The sequence below is a fragment of the Coregonus lavaretus genome, assembly GCF_964263955.1.
Source record: "Coregonus lavaretus genome assembly, contig: HAP1_SCAFFOLD_4045, whole genome shotgun sequence".
Lineage (NCBI taxonomy): Eukaryota > Metazoa > Chordata > Actinopteri > Salmoniformes > Salmonidae > Coregonus > Coregonus lavaretus.
In genome coordinates this window covers 1-20405 of record NW_028166919.1, presented here as the reverse complement: position 1 = coordinate 20405, position 20405 = coordinate 1, and the positions used below count along the sequence as shown (strand labels likewise).

The following is a 20405-nucleotide window of genomic DNA, read 5'->3' as shown; positions in this document are numbered from 1 at the left end:
AAATCCAACCTTTGTTACTGTAAATTCAACCTTTCACTATGTGACTGTATATTCAACCTTTACCTTTGTTACTGTAAATCCAACCATTGTTACTGTAAATTCAACCTTTCACTATGTGACTGTAAATTCAACCTTTCTGCAACAACAACTGTATAAACTGTACAAACTGCCCCTGTCTTGCAAAAAATCCATAGAATAATAGCCGTACATTTAGTAACACATTTCACCACTATGTCCACAAAGACATTGATGCCTCTTTATGGTGTATTAAAGTATCTCTAACATACACAATAATATCAATATAATGCTTTGACTGGAAAAACAATATGGTAAATAATTCAAATGTGAACCGTATAGTAGTCCAAGATAGACAATATCTTCCATGTAATATACTAATCAGCATTCATCTCAATGTGTTAATATATGGTTGTACATAATTTCAGGATTTCCATGCACTGTATTAGAATCGTAGTCCTCCAGGAGTATCTAGTATCTCCAATGTGTCTCTTATGTGTCTGTGACAGTAGTGTGGTTCTCATAGGTGGTTCTGGGTGCAGATGGGTGGGGCATGTGATGATGATGATGATTAGCCACACAATGATGTGATTGGACAGCCCTGTGAGATGGGGGATGGAACAGTCACCGCAGCGTCTCCTATAGGCTGGGAGGATAAACGTCTAATTAACTACCCAAAAAATATCAGTATCTGCAATGCCGCCTAGTGGCCTGGCTGTCCATTTTTCTGCCGACACACAAAAAGTTCAATATAATGTAGCGCCACCTAGTGGCCTGGCTGACCGGTTGACTGGCTACACAAAGGAATTCATAGCGGTTGTATTAACCGGGGAGGGGGCCTCAGAGTGCTCGTGACCCACAGCAGTTTCCCTGGTGGAGCTATTTCCACTATACTGTCCAATAAAAGACCCATCCTCGTTGAACTGTCCGTCTCCGCCATCGCCGCCATAGTCAACTAAACTTTCGTCACTGTTGTCCCTGTGCACCGTCCTGTAAGAAGGTGTGCGGCTCCCTTTTAACGGCTTATGGTCCTCAGTGTCACTAGGAGAAAAGGACATGCAGGTGTTATGATGACAGGATGAGGTAAAAAATGAGTTTAGTGCATGGCCATTTTTTTAGATGGAGCGCTGAAGAGCCGCCAATTCATTTTACTTTGGTTACCCAGGTGAAATTACCTTTGGTAGTTTTGTAATTTCCTTATTCATATTGAAAGTAGGATAGCCTAAGGCCTGATCCATTGATCTATCCCACCAAATCTACAATTTTAGTTACTTATGATAATATTGTATAAATACTCAAATGTTTACTTAAATAGTACTACTTCTGATAGTCATTAACATGTCTGTCCACTGCAGCAGATTCATTTTCTGTAGCGAAATTTACTTTGCCCCAAGTCTAAAAAAAATGGTAGACATGAGCGATTAGTTGGTTCCATCACGCAACAGGGAAATTCAAGCAAAATCATACCTGTTCCAAATTCCCCCTGAAACCATAACATGAGGTGGAAAATAATACATATGTACTGTGTTGCTGGACATCAACTTTTCTCACCAACAAAGGTTGCAATGAAAAACAGAAAATCCAAGGCAATGATATGAAATGCCCCAAAGCAAAAAATACACATTATCACAATTTTGCAAAAAAATGAAGAAACAGCAAAGAATGCTTTCTTTGAGCATTAGTTAGTCAACAATGAAATCAATGTGAGGTTATGATTCATGACAGTGAATAGCAGGTGAACGCTCCTTCATAAAGCTTTCATAATGATCATTAATAATTAATTACACCTGTTATTACCATTCATAACAGGTTATGTCAGCTTATATCACACATGAAAATAACTAACGTAATCAGGATAAAATCTAACTGCAGTTACATTATGGAAATCACTGCATATGGCAGAAAAAAAATTACTATGATATGTTACGATATCACTATGTAGGCTTTATGACAGTTCATGACCGTTTAGAAGACATATAAGGACAGTGGTGTAACCCTGTGATGGTTTTTACAGCAGGCCTTTTTCTCCAAGTGGCTTTAGTTACTGTTTATATAACAGATATCACCCCTTTGGTTCCTCCTCTCATGCTAGTCTAGCAGTACCCTGCCTTACCTTGCCTGACACCTAGCAGTACCCTTCCTTACCTTGCCTGACACCTAGCAGTACCCTTCCTTACCTTGCCTGACACCTAGCAGTACCCTTCCTTACCTTGCCTTACCTTGCCTGACAACTAGCAGTACCCTTCCTTACCTTGCCTGACACCTAGCAGTACCCTTCCTTACCTTGCCTTACCTTGCCTGACAACTAGCAGTACCCTTCCTTACCTTGCCTGACACCTAGCAGTACCCTTCCTTACCTTGCCTGACACCTACATCCCCCAATACACAGTGCAGGAAGAACATATAGAATGATCAGAGGGAGAGCTATATAACCACTAACTCCTCATCCACACACACACACACACACACACACACACACACACACACACACACACACACACACACACACACACACACAGGGGATTGCTATATATGCTATGAGTATAAATAGATCCTGTCATGGCAGAATTGAGAGTATTTTACATTTACGTCATTTAGCAGACGCTCTTATCCAGAGCGACTTACAGTTAGTGAGTGCATACATTTTCATACTGGGCCCCCCGTGGGAATCGAACCCACAACCCTGGCGTTGCAAACGCCATGCTCTACCAGCTGAGCTACTAAGGACTACATTTTACTACGTTTTAAAATGGGAATAATGTTTTCATCTGTAGACAGAACTAGTTCAGCAGACTAGAGACTAGACTGACTTGTATCTTGTACACTTGGTAACCCATCAGTGTTTTATATCTGTGTTTTACTGTACCCTTCTGTGTCTAAGCATAGAGCACCCACACACCCATCCTAACATAGCAGTATGGACAGTGCCTTGCGAAAGTATTCCCCCCCCCTTGGCATTTTTCCTATTTTGTTGCCTTACAACCTGGAATTAAATTTGTTTTTTTTTGGGGGGGGGGGGGGTTGTAATCATTTGATTTACACAACATGCCTACCACTTTGAAGATGCAACATATTTTTTCTTGTGAAACAAACAAATAAATAAATAAAACTTGAGCGTGCATAACTATTCACCCCCCCCCAAAGTCAATACTTTGTAGAGCCACCTTTTTCAGTAATTACAGCTGCAAGTCTCTTGAGGTATGTCTCTATAAGCTTAGCACATCTAGCCACTGGGATTTTTGCCCATTCTTCAATGCAAAACAGCTCCAGCTCCCTCTAGTTGGATGGGTTCAGCTGGTGTACATCAATCTTTAAGTCATACCACAGATTCTCATTTGGCTTGAGGTCTGGTCTTTGACTAGGCCATTCCAAGACACTTAAATGCTTCCCCTTAAACCACTTGAGTGTTGCTTTAGCAGTATGCTTAGGGTCATTGTCCTGCTGGAAGGTGAACCTCCGTCCCAGTCTCAAATCTCTGGAAGACTGAAACAGGTTTCCCTCAAGAATTTCCCTGTATTTAGCGCCATCCATCATTCCTTCAATTCTGACCAGTTTCCCAGTCCCTGCCGATGAAAAACATCCCCACAGCATGATGCTGCCACCACCATGCTTCACTGTGGGAATGGTGTTCTCGGGGTGATGAGGGGAGTTGGGTTTGCGTCAGATATAGCGTGTCCCTTGATGGCCAAAAAGCTCAATTTTAGTCTCATATGACCAGAGTACCTTCTTCCATATGTTTGGGGAGTCTCCCACATGCCTTTTGGCGAACACCAAACGTGTTTGCTTTTTTCTGGCCACTCTTCTGTAAAGCCCAGCTCTGTGGAGTGTACGGCTTAAAGTGGTCCTATGGACAGATACTCTGATCTCCGCTGTGGAGCTTTGCAGCTCCTTCAGGGTTATCTTTGGTCTCTTTGTTGCCCCTCTGATTAATGCCCTCCTTGCCTGGTCCGTGAGTTTTGGTGGGCGGCCCTCTCTTGGCAGGTTTGTTGTGGTGACATATTATTTCAAATTTTTTTATAATGGATTTAATGGTGCTCCGTGGGATGTTCAAAGTTTCTGATATTTTTTTATAACCCAACCCTGATCTGTACTTCTCCACAACTTTGTCCCTGACCTGTTTGGAGAGCTCCTTGGTCTTCATGGTGCCGCTTGCTTGGTGGTGCCCCTTGCTTAGTGGTGTTGCAGACTCTGGGGCCTTTCAGAACAGGTGTATATATACTGTGATCAAGTGACAGATCATGTGACACTTAGATTGCACACAGGAGGACTTTATTTAACTAAACAAGTCTTTCTTTTTTTTTTCACTTCACCAATTTGGACTATTTTGTGCATGTCCATTACATGAAATCCAAATAAAAATCCATTTAAATTACAGGTTGTAATGCAACAAAATAGGAAAAATGCCAAGGGGGATGAATACTTTTGCAAGGCACTGTAGGTTGTTATGTAAGCCTGTAGTCACACCAGAACAGCTCATTAGAGTTAGGTTGGTATGTCTTTATTGACATAAAGCTCCAGTCCACCTTGGTTGGAATAATGGCATGGATGGAAAGTATGATATCTCTTCACAAAGGCACTTTATATCATACATTTAGCCTTGTGATATATTGTCTAATACTCGTTATTTGAACAGTATAAACTCTGTTATATTGTCAATTTTTTTCTTATTTTAATGGACTTATTAGGGTTTCTCTCATGTTATGATCATAAACTAGATAGAGTTATGATGTGGACAATATAAACAGCATCCTTTTAGCCCTAAAACTGACAGTACTCTCAGTGCTGGCCACGTCCCTCCAACATGCTGATAGCTTCATACTGGATTACATATACTGTACATATCTAGGATTTCATCTAAGACATTATTGCCTACAGTGAGTTTCATATAAGATCTTCATCACACCATGCACATCAGACAACATTATATATCCATAATCTATAGATGTATGTATCACAGCATATCATGTATATTATATAACATATTTAGGTTTAAATATATGATACAAAAAAGTAATAATATCAAATATTAAAACAAAACCCATCATATAAATTGGAAAAAAGCTGGACCAGTACAAAATAATGTTTCCAAAACGCTATACATACATAAAGTGCTTCAATGTTCTTAATATAATATTATTAATTAATATCTGCATGGTTGGTTGGAAAAGCAAGCAGTCTAGAAACATTACTAGATGATGCTATTGCAAGCATATCTAGATTCCTGCAGATAGTTAGAGGATGCTATTGCAAGCATATCCAGATTACTGCAGATAGTTAGATGATGCTATTGCAAGCATATCCAGATTACTGCAGATAGTTAGAGGATGCTATTGCAAGCATATCCAGATTACTGCAGATAGTTAGATGATGCTATTGCAAGCATATCCAGATTACTGCAGATAGTTAGATGATGCTATTGCAAGCATATCCAGATTACTGCAGATAGTTAGAGGATGCTATTGCAAGCATATCTAGATTACTGCAGATAGTAAGAGCTAATATGGACTGGGATGAGTGTCCTCACTGTATGTATGCTTATGTATGCAAACATTAATTTACTAAGCACGTATATTATATAATAGAATAGCTATATTGATACGCATAATGTACTCGTTACAAGGGATTCATTTGGTTAGAAATGAGACATTAATGGGGCAGGTACAGTATCTACGCATGCCAGTTTGGGATGCTGCAACTGAATACTGCACATTTTCCTGACAGTCCTAGGGAAAGTTTTTAAAAGCTAGAAAAAACTAAAACTTAGACCTGAATAATACTGTATATCCTGCTTCTCGAATGACGCAACACAGTCAAACACACTACAATATCAATCTGGTGGGTGGGCACACAAGCCACCAACACACTAAGCAGAGAAGAATCCCTTCCCCGTCCCCGTCCCTGACCCTGATCCCGTCCCCATCCCTGACCCCGTCCCTGACCCCATCCCTGACCCTGTCCCAACTTCTTCCATGAGAACAGGCTTGTGCTTTACTGTGTAGCTCCAAAGGGCTGCACTGCTAGAATCCCTGTTAGAACGATGCTGGTCCAATGGAGGTCTGAGGCCCAGCAGTTGGAGGTCAGCTGTTAGTAGGATGGGGGGGGCGGGGGGGCTCGTGCCCATCTGAGAGGAACCAGGTCAGAGGAGGGAGCGGGGACTTGGTGGGGTTGTTGGGCTTAGGGCAGGATCTTGGCCCATGGGCTCCAGAGGACAGAGTCACGTTTCTCACCTGTATTCCCCAAAAGTACAGTCATCCTCTTTCATGGGCTGGAACTCTGGGTCTGTGTGAGCGTCCTCTTTTTCTTTCACTAGGGACAGAGAGCAAATGGGTCTGTTACTATGACCTCTAGGTGATGGATGTGGAGACGGAAGTGAGTGTGTTTGTGTGTGTGTGTGTGTGTGCGTGTGTGCGTGCGTGTCTGCCTTTACATGTGTGATTGTATCACCCACCTGGGTATTTGCCTCCCTTGTTCCTCTTGATGAAGCAGATGATGAGGAGGATGAGGATGAGGAGAGCGATGGCACACATCAGACCGATGAACCATCCCTGGGTGGCGATGTCCACCTGTCTGGATGGTACAGCTGGTCAGGCAGAGAGGGGAGGAAGAGAACATGACCGTTAGTGACTGGCCTGGTTGCTTTAAATTAGGAAGGTAACCTTGTTCCTATACTGTAATATAATGAAAATGTAATGGACAATAACGTTTAGTTATATTAACTCCCCATTATTAGCATATTGTAATGACAGCTCCTAAAGTAGATATGGATCAATAAAACATAAGTACAGGATAGTATGGACATAGGTTTCCAGAGAACCCTTTGTGAGCAATATATATATTTTTTGTTACACAGTGTTACTGTAACAGACAGTTGTTATGTTAGTGATGTTATGTTGTTGTTGTTGTTGTTGTTGATAGTTATGTTAGTGATGTTATGTTAAACATCCCAGCTGTGGATATTACAGAGAGTGTTAATGATGGTTAACAGCTTGACTTCTACAGTACGTGAGGTAAACAACATTCACTTCTTTTCTAATGCTCTTTATTCCTTTCACTCTCAGACACACACACACACACACACACACACACACACACACACACACACACACACACACACACACACACACACACACACACACACATACACAGACATTCCAAAAAAAACAAAAGTTAACCACAGAAGGAAAGACAATCAGGTGGATAATTAGACAGTTACACATCCGTCTTCTACATTATGTGAATGATATCCATCATCTTTATGAAAATGCTCTTACTGTACGCCTCTCCAGGAAAACAAAACCTGTGTTCTTAACTTCTAACAACACACATATACAGACAGGAGGACATCATGCAGGTCAGAAAACTACCACGTCTACATCTCTACTGAACATGCCTACCGTACGTTTCCATTAGAATGACCACAACAACAGATATACTGTTAATAAACTGGACCGTATTCCTACTGAACAGGTGCCTGAGCAGTAGAGAATAACACATCTAGCATACCAAACAATGTTTCACAATCTCTACAGCAACACAGGGCAAGGCAAGGTGAGGCCGGGCGGCGCAGGTGACGACCTGCCAATCGCGTGCTGCCTCACCTGGAACGGTCACCAAAAGCTCCTCTGATTGGTGGAGCACCGCTTGGTCGTCGTGACCCTTGGCAACCACGCGTACCCTATAGGACAGGCCCTCCTTTAAGCCCTTCAGCACATAGGCCTGAGAGCAATTTACATACTCTTTCTGCCAGTCCTCTTCACCTAGAGAGTTGCAGGAAGAAAGGTGCTTTGAAAGATGTTTGTCTGTCTGGTGCACATTTTAGGACATCCATCATAGTCAAAATGTACGGTGCACATATTAGGACTACCATAGTTAGTTAGACTAACATTGTTAATGTCCTAATATGTGCACCGTACACCTGACATTATAACAACGTTGGGATGGGCTATGGAGTTTCATGCAGGGATGGTTTTATCTTGTGTCATGAACTGGCAGCTATCATATCAATATTAGATATCACTAATTGTGTAAATGGGTCTTTCTATAAACTAGGGTAGCAGTGAGGATTTCCTACACTGGGCAACTTGCTACAGCTACATTGATAATAAGCTACAATTTTTTTTCATGTCATTACATTAACATATATGGGGGATCATAGCTATATTCAATACAATTCACGAGTTGATTTAAAACCTATGTTTAATCCTTTATCATGGTTGGTGTCTTGACCAATTTGTTCAAAATAATGTGACATAAAACACGACTTTTCTGTCCTTGCATTCATGGCAGTGTAAGTTGTCGTTATATCATTAAATTAGACATTGAACTTGAACCCTGTAAGAATCCTGGATCCAGCTGTCGGACAGTTCTTTGTATAGAGATCTCAGAAATGTTATGTTACGGTGTGAAAACAGTTTTCATGGGCACACAAATCCAAAATAATAAATGCGATCGCTAAATCGAATGCTTCTAACCAAAAGAGTCACCTTACCTTGATACCTAAAACCTAAATTGATACTGTCATTAACGTAGTTCTTCAATAATTATGCATAATACTTGTTGGATGCCATTTGGTGTCCAGCTGATTAGTTAAGCCATGATATTTTTACACATCATCATCTGATCCAGGAAGGAATTTCCTGAATGACAGTCAAGTGAAGAACAGCTGTTGTGATAGCGCATGTGAAGCTACAACAGCCCAAGTGCTGGAAAAAAAAGGTGATTTCAAGGAATATTTTGGTGTCTCATTCGTTACGCCGGTGAAGACAGTTGTGCCTGGATCCACGTTGGATCTAATATCCCTAGCGAATTGATGTTGATCATCTGTTGTTGTCTGCTTGATTTACAGCAGGGTCTCGTTAGATTTAACAGAGAAAGCATCAAGGTAATGTGTTCATGTTTTCCTATGTTTTTGTGCCTCGGATTGGACACAGCGTCTACTGTTCGCAATTGTGTAGTATAGACTATTGCGCAACACCCAACGCTATTCCTATGAATTATTCTGGATATAATGACAACAAATTATATAGCCTAGTGGGTTTCTTCACAATATAATCTGGTAATGAAATAACATGACAAATACATTTTGGTTTTCCATGTTACACCTGCAATTTTAAACAATACAAGGGGATTGAAGTAACCTACTTGAACTTGAATTTGGAGCTCAGAAATTCATGTACTGGAATAAGCCTACCTTGAAAATAGGCCTCCCTTGAACATTTCCTCAATTTGGTGCTTGAAAAGTCCTTGTAATTATTGCAGCCAAGTCCTAGGCCTATGTTGTTGTATAGGTGGCAATTTGCATATATTCACTTTTAAGTACACATGTGGAACTGCATAAAAAACCTCATCATTTTTGTTTCAAACCATTTTCTTATTTTGATCCCAATGTCACACATTGGCCCCATTATTTATAGAAAGACCCAAATGTGTATTATGTTATTTCATGGAATTCTACAAATGAAGTATGGGGATTATAAAAACTCATTAGAGGATGTGTCTCAGTGAGAAATTGTGTTATCAGACTAAATCAGATATGCTATTTGAAACAGCGCTTTTACTACATTATTGGGATAAAAACTGATGGGGATGGTAAAACTGTTGAATTAAATTTTTCTAAATATTCATATTACAAACACAAGTACAGTAGGTGTGTCTTTTTTACCTTGGGTGCAGGTCAATCTAACAACTACAGATATGTTGAGAGTTCAGTCATTATGGGATATAAAAAATATCCTTTTAGACCCGGGATGGGCAACTCCAGTCCTCGGGATGGGCAACTCCAGTCCCCGGGATGGGCAACTCCAGTCCTCGGGATGGGCAACTCCAGTCCTCGGGATGGGCAACTCCAGTCCCCGGGATGGGCAACTCCAGTCCCCGGGATGGGCAACTCCAGTCCCCGGGATGGGCAACTCCAGTCCCCGGGATGGGCAACTCCAGTCCTCGGGATGGGCAACTCCAGTCCTCGGGATGGGCAACTCCAGTCCCCGGGATGGGCAACTCCAGTCCTCGGGATGGGCAACTCCAGTCCCCGGGATGGGCAACTCCAGTCCCCGGGATGGGCAACTCCAGTCCTCGGGATGGGCAACTCCAGTCCTCGGGATGGGCAACTCCAGTCCTCGGGATGGGCAACTCCAGTCCTCGGGATGGGCAACTCCAGTCCTCGGGATGGGCAACTCCAGTCCTCGGGATGGGCAACTCCAGTCCTCGGGATGGGCAACTCCAGTCCTCGGGATGGGCAACTCCAGTCCTCGGGATGGGCAACTCCAGTCCTCGGGGGCCTGATTGGTGTCACACTTTTGCCTCAGCCCCAGCTAACACACCTGACTCCAATAATCAACTAATCATGATATTCAGTTAGGAACGCAATTAGTTTAAATCAGCTGTGTTTGCAAGGGATGGGGAAAAAGTGTGACAGCACTCCGACCCCCGAGCACTGGAGTTGCCCATCCCTGTTTTAGACTGTTTCTGCTGCTTTTTACTGTGTGTTATTAGGTTTGAAGGTAGTATTCTGTGTTATGGCCAACAACAAAGATACTATTTGAATCAGACTAGATCATTTATCATATCTCTGCTAGACACATAACTGCCAATGTTTGTATAAACCTGCATTAGCCAATCATTGAGTAGGAGTCTCTTGTACCTAGATGTTTAAGTATAACTGATGTACAGTAGATAAAATAGCATGTCTTACTGTTGTCGTTCTTAACTATATATTCTACATAAACATGTTTTTCCGCTCCCCAGTACTCCCAACTGATAAGCGTTCCGTCCTCTCCCACGGAAGAGCTAACGTTCCCGAATGCCGGAGCAGCTGGATGCACTGAGCACAACAAAAGAAGAAGACAACCATGAAGCTCACACTCTAGGTCAAAGGTCAGGGAAAAATACAGTACTAATCAAACTCTTCCTGGTGAAAAATCTCCTAAAATACTCCGTAAAAATACATCAATCTGAGTCTGACTTTGTTTAAGTCTGTGCACTCACACTCAACTTACTAAGATACTAAGCCTGTAGATGACTTTGCTACAGTTTATACCAGTGGTTCCCAACCAGGGGTACTTGGCCTATCCACAGAGGGTACTTGAGAAGACTCACGAGACCATAGGCCTACTGGTAAAATGCACATGAGGGGGTACTTCATGGGTACTCCGGGCAGAGCAAAATTCAGTTGGTGATACAGTAACCAAAAAAGGTTGGGAACCACTGGTTTATACCATTCAAATAACACATCATTTGCTTGTAGGCCTACGTTATATTTACATCTGTCTGTATCATAGAATCTATAGGTCAAAATCAAAGCAAGATGCACTTTGATTTTCCAATCCACTTTCAGTTAGGCTTACTTCAAAGTCTATCAAATCTACAGTTCCTCCTTTCCTAAATGAGCCTTACAAATGGATTCAGACAATAAAGCCTGAACATTTGTAATACATTAAGAAAATCCCTAAGACTGTCAGATGTGCATGGACAGTGACTAGAGCAGCTGTACCCTTGTGGAATGGGTGGCGTGGAGGAGGAGGAGACCCTGCTATGGGAGGTGAGGGTTGGGTTTGGGTGTTCCCTGGAACAACATGGAGAAATATAAGAAACTCAACACTCAACAGACACAGCAGGCATAGAGGTAAGACAGTGAGCTGGTTACACACAGGTCCATCACCATGCATGCAGAAGGAAGTGTGAGAAAACAGTCAGCACGTTTGAGCGGATCAGTTGGAGCAGGATTCAAACACGCACGATGTCATGCACGGGACGGCACAGCGCAACATCAGCCAGACATAGACATAGAGACATAGATCAGCAGTCACAGAGTCGCCATCACGCCGTTAGAAAGTAAGATACAACACTGAAGAGTTTTGAGTGTGCTGCCAAAGAAGCACCACATCATATAATTATGTCTCTACAGATGTAGGATTTTAATTTGATCACTATTGTTGCTGAGAATTTCCCTGCACCGCAGGAAATACAGATGAGCTTTGTGATTTACATAAATTCACTGAAAACCTGCACTAGCACACGGTTATATTAACACTTTTTATGTAGCCTCATTTTAACCAGCTAATAGCCTAACTACCGATCAAGCAACATTATGGACTAAACGTTCAAATCCTGTTGCTGCAGGAATATTTTTGTAAATGTTTTATTGTCACTTACACTTGCTGTGACAATATAGGTCAAATTAGGATCCTACATCTGTATGTAGCTATCTTCAAGGTTTCAGCTTTGAATTCAGGTCCTGCTGGGTCGAGGGGTCGAGGGGATTGGTGGAAGCAGGAGGAGAGTCTTTCAAAGGGGAACGCAGGCTTGGACCAGTCTTTGAAGCCAAGGCAGTATATATAAAGCATCTCAGAGTACAGTATGAGTGCTGATCTATTCATTAAAAATGATTCTAGGTCAGTACTCTTATTCTGAGATGCTTTGTAAATATGGGCCCAGATCTGTTTGTATGAGGAGCATGCAGACTCTGAGCGCTACAGGTACCTCCTCCAACCTTGTCTACTGAAGGCTGATACATTAGGACTTCGAGGGGAAAGGGGGGGGACACAAAAGTAGATATCAAGGTCAACATGACACCTGCATGTCCCTTTCATTAAATGTACCAGTGAGTAAGCATGAACATGCTGTAATATAAAACTAACTGGACCAGCTACTGTCAAAGTACAACTGGGAAACACACTCACGGTTAGTGATCTTACAACCATGACTACACAGAGGTTATATCATGCTTTGGCACAATGCTGTACACTTTTTCACACACCGAAGACAATTCAATAGTAGATCCACAAGGACAACAGACACACATTATAAACATAAAACAGAGAACCATGCTTCATAAGCGAGTATAAGTTACACAATACACCATCTAGATGTTTGGGGTTGACTTGAACCATTCAACATGGTACATGTGTGGAATGGTATGTAACTAAGGAGGACTCCCATACCATAACCATATCAATTTAAAGGGTATGTTCTCTACCGTCTTTGGCTACAGTCAAAGTTAGTTTTCTACTTGCGACCTTCAATAGCGTACATTCACACTTACCTTCGTCCATAATAGTGACGGCTTCCTCTGTAATGACGGGCCCTGCTCCCTGGCCTGTTTTGGCATTGAAATAAAACTTGTAGCGAGTGCTGTACTTGAGGTTGGGGAGCGTGACAGAGGTCTTGTTGGCCGGCAGGGCCAGCTCTTCCATCGGACCCAGCTCGTTGGAGCTATTGACTGAAGAGGTGGAGGGGCGGAGAGGTAGAGGAGTGGAGAGGTGGAGGAGGAGGTAATGTAGAGGTGGAGGAGTGGAGAGGTGGAGGAGGAGGTAATGTAGAGGTGGAGGAGTGGAGAGGTGGAGGAGGGGGTAATGTAGAGGTAGAGGAGTGGAGAGGTGGAGGAGGGGGTAATGTAGAGGTGGAGGAGTGGAGAGGTGGAGGAGGGGGTAATGTAGAGGTGGAGGAGTGGATAGGTGGAGGAGGAGGTAATGTAGAGGTGGAAGAGTGGAGAGGTGGAGGAGGAGGTAATGTAGAGGTGGAGGAGGGGGTAATGTAGAGGTGGAGGAGTGGAGAGGTGGAGGAGGAGGTAATGTAGAGGTGTAGGAGTGGAGAGGTGGAGGAGGAGGTAATGTAGAGGTGGAGGAGTGGAGAGGTGGAGGAGGAGGTAATGTAGAGGTGGTGTAGCGAGATGGGACCGGTGGAGGGAGGGAGATGGGTGGGGTGTAGCAAGATGGGACAGGTGGTAGGTGGAGGGGTGGATGGTGGAGGGGTGGAGTAGTGTATGTGTGGAAGGTGGAGGGGGGTGACAGATCAGATTAACCATCAAGCTGTGCGGTTCTCACTCTGTTTGATGATGTTTCTGGTCAATACAGCATACTGTCCATACATAGCTAACACACAGTACATACACAGGCTCAACTCTTATGTAATGACACCAGAGTACTATGGTGATAGTACTACACAGACGTAAAGGACCTAGTGTAGTAACTCTTCCTGTAGTAACTCCTCCTGTAGTAACTCCTCCTGTAGTAACTCTTCCTGTAGTAACTCTTCCTGTAGTAACTCCTCCTGTAGTAACTCTTCCTGTAGTAACTCCTCCTGTAGTAACTCTTCCTGTAGTAACTCCTCCTGTAGTAACTCTTCCTGTAGTAACTCCTCCTGTAGTAACTCTTCCTGTAGTAACTCCTCCTGTAGTAACTCTTCCTGTAGTAACTCCTCCTGTAGTAACTCTTCCTGTAGTAACTCCTCCTGTAGTAACTCCTCCTGTAGTAACTCTTCCTGTAGTAACTTCTCCTGTAGTAACTCCTCCTGTAGTAACTCCTCCTGTAGTAACTCTTCCTGTAGTAACTCCTCCTGTAGTAACTCCTCCTGTAGTAACTCCTCCTGTAGTAACTCCTCCTGTAGTAACTCTACTGTAGTAACTCTTCCTGTAGTAACTCCTCCTGTAGTAACTCTTCCTGTAGTAACTCCTCCTGTAGTAACTCTTCCTGTAATAACTCTTCCTGTAGTAACTTTTCCTGTAGTAACTCCTCCTGTAGTAACTCCTCCTGTAGTAACTCTTCCTGTAGTAACTCCTCCTGTAGTAACTCCTACTGTAGTAACTCCTCCTGTAGTAACTCCTCCTGTAGTAACTCTTCCTGTAGTAACATCTCCTGTAGTAACTCCTACTGTAGTAACTCCTCCTGTAGTAACTCCTCCTGTAGTAATTCCTCCTGTAGTAATCCTACTGTACACTAGAGACACTACAGACTACAAAGAAAGGGGGTGTTCTATTCAGTTTTGGAATCATCAAGAAAAGGCTCTCAAATCTCTGACAGACCCTCTAGGTCTATAGACCTACTATCTTATCCCTGATGTAACCTAACGTAGGTAGAAACGTCCCTGTGAAGCCTCACCTGGCTGGTATTTCAGGGTGTAGCCGGTGAGGTGTCCGTTGTGGTCGTTGGGAGGACCCCATTCCAGAGTCAAAGAGTCCAGGTTAGAGTTGGTGATCCTCAGGAAAGATGGCCGCCCAGGAACTGCATGATAGACACAAAGGGAATATTCACACAAAATAATTTTCTTCTGTATTTTTTTGTACATTTAGTTGAGCACAAAAGCTTCCTTGAATCGGCATACTAACTATGGATGCCGGACCACCCACCACGGAGCGTTGACTTGAATGAGAATGTCTGTTCTAGTAATTATATTTCTATATTTTATGACGTAGAATAAATGAATGTTGGCTCCTCCTACCTCCTTCGGGGGTCTCAAACTGCAGGGTGGAGCTGGCGGGGCCCTCCCCCTTGCTGTTGTAGACCCTGACGTTAAACAGGTAGAGGCTGTAGGGCTGCAGGCCGGGGAGCATGCCATGAGTCTTGTTCCCACTGAAGGTCAGAACCTGCTGCTTCACGTGGTGGGGGTTGTGTTTGTGGAGGCTCCGCTCACGCCAGTAATACACCTGGTAGAGACACAGACACAGAGGAGTTAGATGAGTGTGTGTCTGTTGGGGGGGTGGATGTGTTTGTGGAGGCTCCGGGGGTGGGTAAGTGGCGTGTGTGTTCGTGTTTGTGTGTGTGTGTGTGTGTATGCATGCGTGTGTGTGTGTATGCATGTGTGTGTGTGTGTCTGTGTGTCTGTTTCTATGCGTCGGCTGTTTTGTATCACAGTATTACATTATCCTCTGTCATCTTTGAAGACAGTGCTGTGTACAGTACCTTGTATCCCTTGAGAAGTCCCCGTACTGTCTTCGGGGGGACAGGCTCCCAGTGCACCTCAGCCAGGGTGCTGTTTAACACTAGGACCTGGACACTGTCTGGAGCCTGCAACGGCACTGTGGGAAACACGGTTAGAGGGAACACAATTAGAACAGAAAACAGTGACATTACGGGACAGGAAACACCACTTCATTTGAGAGGATTATAAATTGTTGCTATAGTTACAGTAACTCCCTAGAACAGATCAAATGAAGAAGAACTAGAACACGTAGCAGCTTTGTATCTGTCAAGTCATGCAGCACATCAGTCAGTTTTGAGTTTTTGAGTTTAAGTTTATTTTTACAGGGACAGTGCACATTAATCAACGTTTCAGTAAAAGTGCCGGTTTTAGCCAGCCGGCTAATTTTCAACCGCAGTCCCTGGGCAGGTTATTAAAAACAATTACAATATAGACAATAACAACATAGAACAAGACATAGCATACAGACATAGCAACATAGGACAAGCAAGATGTAGCATACAGACAGAGCAACATAGAACAAAAAGCAGCAAGACAAAATTCATAAAAGCAACAAAGTGTTTCCACACCTCACAAGTTACAGACAACAGACATGGAAAGCGGCAACACACAGCTAGGGACCATGTTCACAAATCTGATTGACCTTTAGCCATGTCTTCAAGCATTTTGTGAAAGTGTGATATGTGGTGCAGTTGTGTGTGTCTGATGGCAGTGTATTCCAGACATGGGAAGCTCTCACAGAAAAAGCGGATTTACTAAAGGTGCTTTTCCTTAGGGGAACTACACAGTCACCTCTCATGGCAGACCTTGTGGATCTGCTGCCATATGTTTGGGTTTTCTGTTTAACAAAAATACTGAGTGGAGGGGGAGCCAAGCCATTTAGGATCTTGAATACAAGACATGCATCGGTGTATTGCACAAGATTTTCCCAACTCAGGAGCTCATGCTTTCTAAGGATGTGACAGTGATGATGGCTATTGGGCTTCCTATCAAGCACTTTGAGAGCCTGTTTGTAGACAGACTGAATAGGTCTTACTGTTGTACAGCAAGCTTGGGCCCAACTAGTCAAGCAGTATGTTAAGTGGGGGAGTATCATAGATTTGAAGTACAGTTTTGCTACCTCTGTAGTCAAACAATTTCGTATAAATCGGAAATTAGCTAGGTTGAATTTGGTTATTTGAATTACCTTTTTCACATGCTTTTTAAAAGAGAGGTTGGAATCAAGTGCCAAGGTACTTTTCAGGACACAGATTCAATCCCGACCTTAAAAGCATTTCAATGGAGATTCTCCATTAGGGGCGGCAGGTAGCCTAGTGGTTAAGATCGTTGGGCAAGTAACCAAAATGTAGCTGGTTCGACTCCCTGAGCCGACTAGGTGAACAATCTGCCGATGTGCCATTGAGCAAGGCACCTAACCCTAATTGCTCTTGTTAGTCGCTCTGGATAATGTTTTAAAAAAGAAGCATGATGTATAGTCCAGGAAACTGTCCCATAGTGTATCCTTAAAGATACTAAATGGCGATGTGTGACTCACAGTCCTCTCCGGAGTGTCCGGTGACCACAGCTGGCTCAGGTCCAATCCCGTAGTCGTTGATGGCTTGAACCTTGACCTCGTATGGTGTGAAGGTGGGCATCCCAGAGACCATGAACTTGGAGACGTTGGCCACGGTCACTGACGTCCAGTCCTTGTCCACATCCTTCTGTCTCCACATCACCTTGTACTGCAGGCCTGGACCGTTAGCCTGGAGGCCTGACATTGGCTATGAGAGACAGATGACCACATTGTTATTACTGAACCAATGGTTATTCATTAGTTTGACTTAGCAAGTACTCCCCCTTGGCGTTTTTCCTGCATTAATGAACAGCTGACAGGCACCCTGCACAGTACTGCATTAATGAACAGGTGACACCATCTTCCTTACAAATAAAATGCTGCATCTGTAGCTTACCTTCCACAATATCATAAGGTTGTCATGTTCAGTTCCAAAACCTTCAACTCCACTGGGGTTCTCATCTGGAGCTAATAGGTGAAGAAATGCCAATTAAACAGAATGCCAAATCAACAGAATGCCAAATCAACAGAATGTCAAATCAACAGTATGCACAAATCTATAAACTGTTTTAGTCAATGAATTATACAATCAACCCCATTATTAACAAGTAAATCCTAGAGTCTGTACCTGCAGGGTTGGTCTTGTACATGTGGGAAGGTTTGGAGGGGTTGGAGAGACCCACAGCGTTCAGGGCCAGGACTCTGAAGGTATAGTGAACGTAAGGGGACAGTTTGAGGAAGGCCGTGGTCTTGCTACCCGGGACATCCGTCAGGTTGTGCCAGTGGCCATGTTGGTGGAGAGAGTCTGTGTACTGGATCACAAACTCTGAGGGGGAACGAGGTGGAAAAATGGTGAGTGATTGCAGGGAATGTAAGCCATGAGTTTTTACACGCTAACATGTAGAATGGTATTTAGAATGTATTATCTAACTCCAGTCTTGGTATAGTTGACACAGGCCTAATCTCTCTGAGCTCCCTGACATACTGTATACCTATCAACAGTACCCTTGAAGATCCTGACACTATCAGAACCTGCACGTGTTTTTAAACCCATAAAATCCACCATTAAATACATATGATATGGGCAGTGCTGAACAAACATAATTAGCAAGTACTCTGAGTAGTGCTAACATCATTAAAACACAGTGCGATTTACTAAACTTAATAGCACTGCAGCTATAGTACAATCTCAGGATAATAATGAAACAGACATTAGATAGGGATCTGGGAATAAAAGTCCTGCCATTAGTGCTGCACACTAATACACACAACACAAACACACACACAAACACACACACACACACATAGAGGAGCCTCCAGGCTTACTTACTGTACTGTATACAGGCCTCTCAAGGGACAACATGGATCAAATTCACACTAAGACACACATCAACATAGAAACACAGACAGACAGACAGACACACACACACACACAGGTACAGTGCCTTTCAAAAGTATTCATCCCCCTTGGCGTTTTTCCTATTTTGTTGCATTACAACCTGTAATTTAAATTTATTTTTATTTGGATTTCATGTAATGGACATACACAAAATAGTCCAAATTAGTGAAGTGAAATGAAAAAAATGTTTAAAAAAATTCTAAAGAATAAATAACGGAAAAGTGGTGCGTGCATTTTTATTCACCCCCTTTGCTATGAAGCCTCTAAATAAGATCTGGTGCAACCAATTACCTTCAGAAGTCACATAATTAGTTAAATAAAGTCCACCTGTGTGCAATCTAAGTGTCACATGATCTGTCACATGATCTCAGTATATATACACCTGTTCTGAGTCTGCAACACCACTAAGCAAGGGGCACCACCAAGCAAGAGGCACAATGAAGACCAAGGAGCTCTCCAAACAGGTCAGGGACAAAGTTGTGGAGAAGTACAGATCAGGGTTGGGTTATAAAAAAATATCTGAAACTTTGAACATCCCACGGAGCACCATTAAATCCATTATAAAAAAATTGAAAGAATATGGCACCACAACAAACCTGCCAAGAGAGGGCCACCCACCAAAACTCATGGACCAGGCAAGGAGGGCATTAATCAGAAAGGCAAAAAAGAGACCAAAGAAACCCTGAAGCACCTGCAAAGCTCCACAGCGGAGATTGGAGTATCTGTCCATAGGACCACTTTAAGCCGTGCTTAAAGAAAAAAATAAGCATGTGGGAGACTCCCCAAACATATGGAAGAAGGTACTCTGGTCAGATGAGACTAAAATTGAGCTTTTTGGCCATCAAGGAAAACGCTATGTCTGGGAAACTGGTCAGAATTGAAGGAATGATGGATGGAGCTCAATACAGGGAAATTCTTGAGAAACCTGTTTCAGTCTTCAAGAGATTTGAGACTGGGACGGAGGTTCACCTTCCAGCAGGACAATGACCCTAAGCATACTGCTAAAGCAACACTCAAGTGGTTTAAGGGGAAACATTTAAATGTCTCAAAGCCCAGACCTCAAGCCAATTGAGAATCTGTGGTATGACTTAAAGATTGCTGTACACCAGCGGAACCCATCCAACTTGAAGGAGCTGGAGCAGTTTTGCATTGAAGAATGGGCAAAAATCCCAGTGGCTAGATTTGCCAAGCTTATAGAGACATACCCCAAGAGACGTGCAGCTGTAATTGCTGCATAAGGTAGCTCTACAAAGTATTGACTTTGGGAGGGTGAATAGTTATGCACGCTCAAGTTTTTTTTTTTTTTTTTGTCTTATTTCTTGTTTGTTTCACAAGAAAAAATATTTTGCATCTTCAAAGTGGTAGGCATGTTGTGTAAATAAAATGATACAAACCCCCCAAAAAATCAATTTTAATTCCAGGTTCCAGAATGCCGCAGCCCGTCTGGTGTTCAACCTTCCCAAGTTCTCTCACGTCACCCCCCTCCTCCGCACACTCCACTGGCTTCCAGTTGAAGCTCGCATCCGTTACAAGACCATGGTGCTTGCCTATGGAGCAGTGAGGGGAACGGCACCTCCGTACCTTCAGGCTCTGATCAGTCCCTACACCCAGGCGAGGGCATTGCGTTCATCCACCTCTGGCCTGCTGGCTCCCCTTCCTCTGCGGAAGCATAGTTCCCGCTCAGCCCAGTCAAAGCTGTTCGCTGCTCTGGCACCCCAATGGTGGAACAAGCTCCCTCACGACGCC

The 20405-nt window shown here is 43.1% G+C and overlaps 1 protein-coding gene across 1 annotated transcript; it reads right to left on the bottom strand.

The window, feature by feature from the left end:
- Positions 1-809: 809 nt before the first annotated feature.
- On the bottom strand, positions 810-18153 carry LOC311114089 (neuronal cell adhesion molecule-like; the record flags this gene model as incomplete). Its single annotated transcript, XM_084189371.1, has 14 exons — positions 810-1056; positions 6243-6321; positions 6464-6595; positions 7614-7772; positions 10706-10834; positions 11504-11575; positions 12493-12531; positions 13055-13231; positions 14889-15011; positions 15229-15433; positions 15690-15805; positions 17243-17468; positions 17658-17728; positions 17889-18153. Coding segments are annotated over 14 exons (2040 nt in total), but the record flags the coding sequence as incomplete, so codon positions are not given.
- Between the last annotated feature and the right edge of the window lie 2252 nt (positions 18154-20405).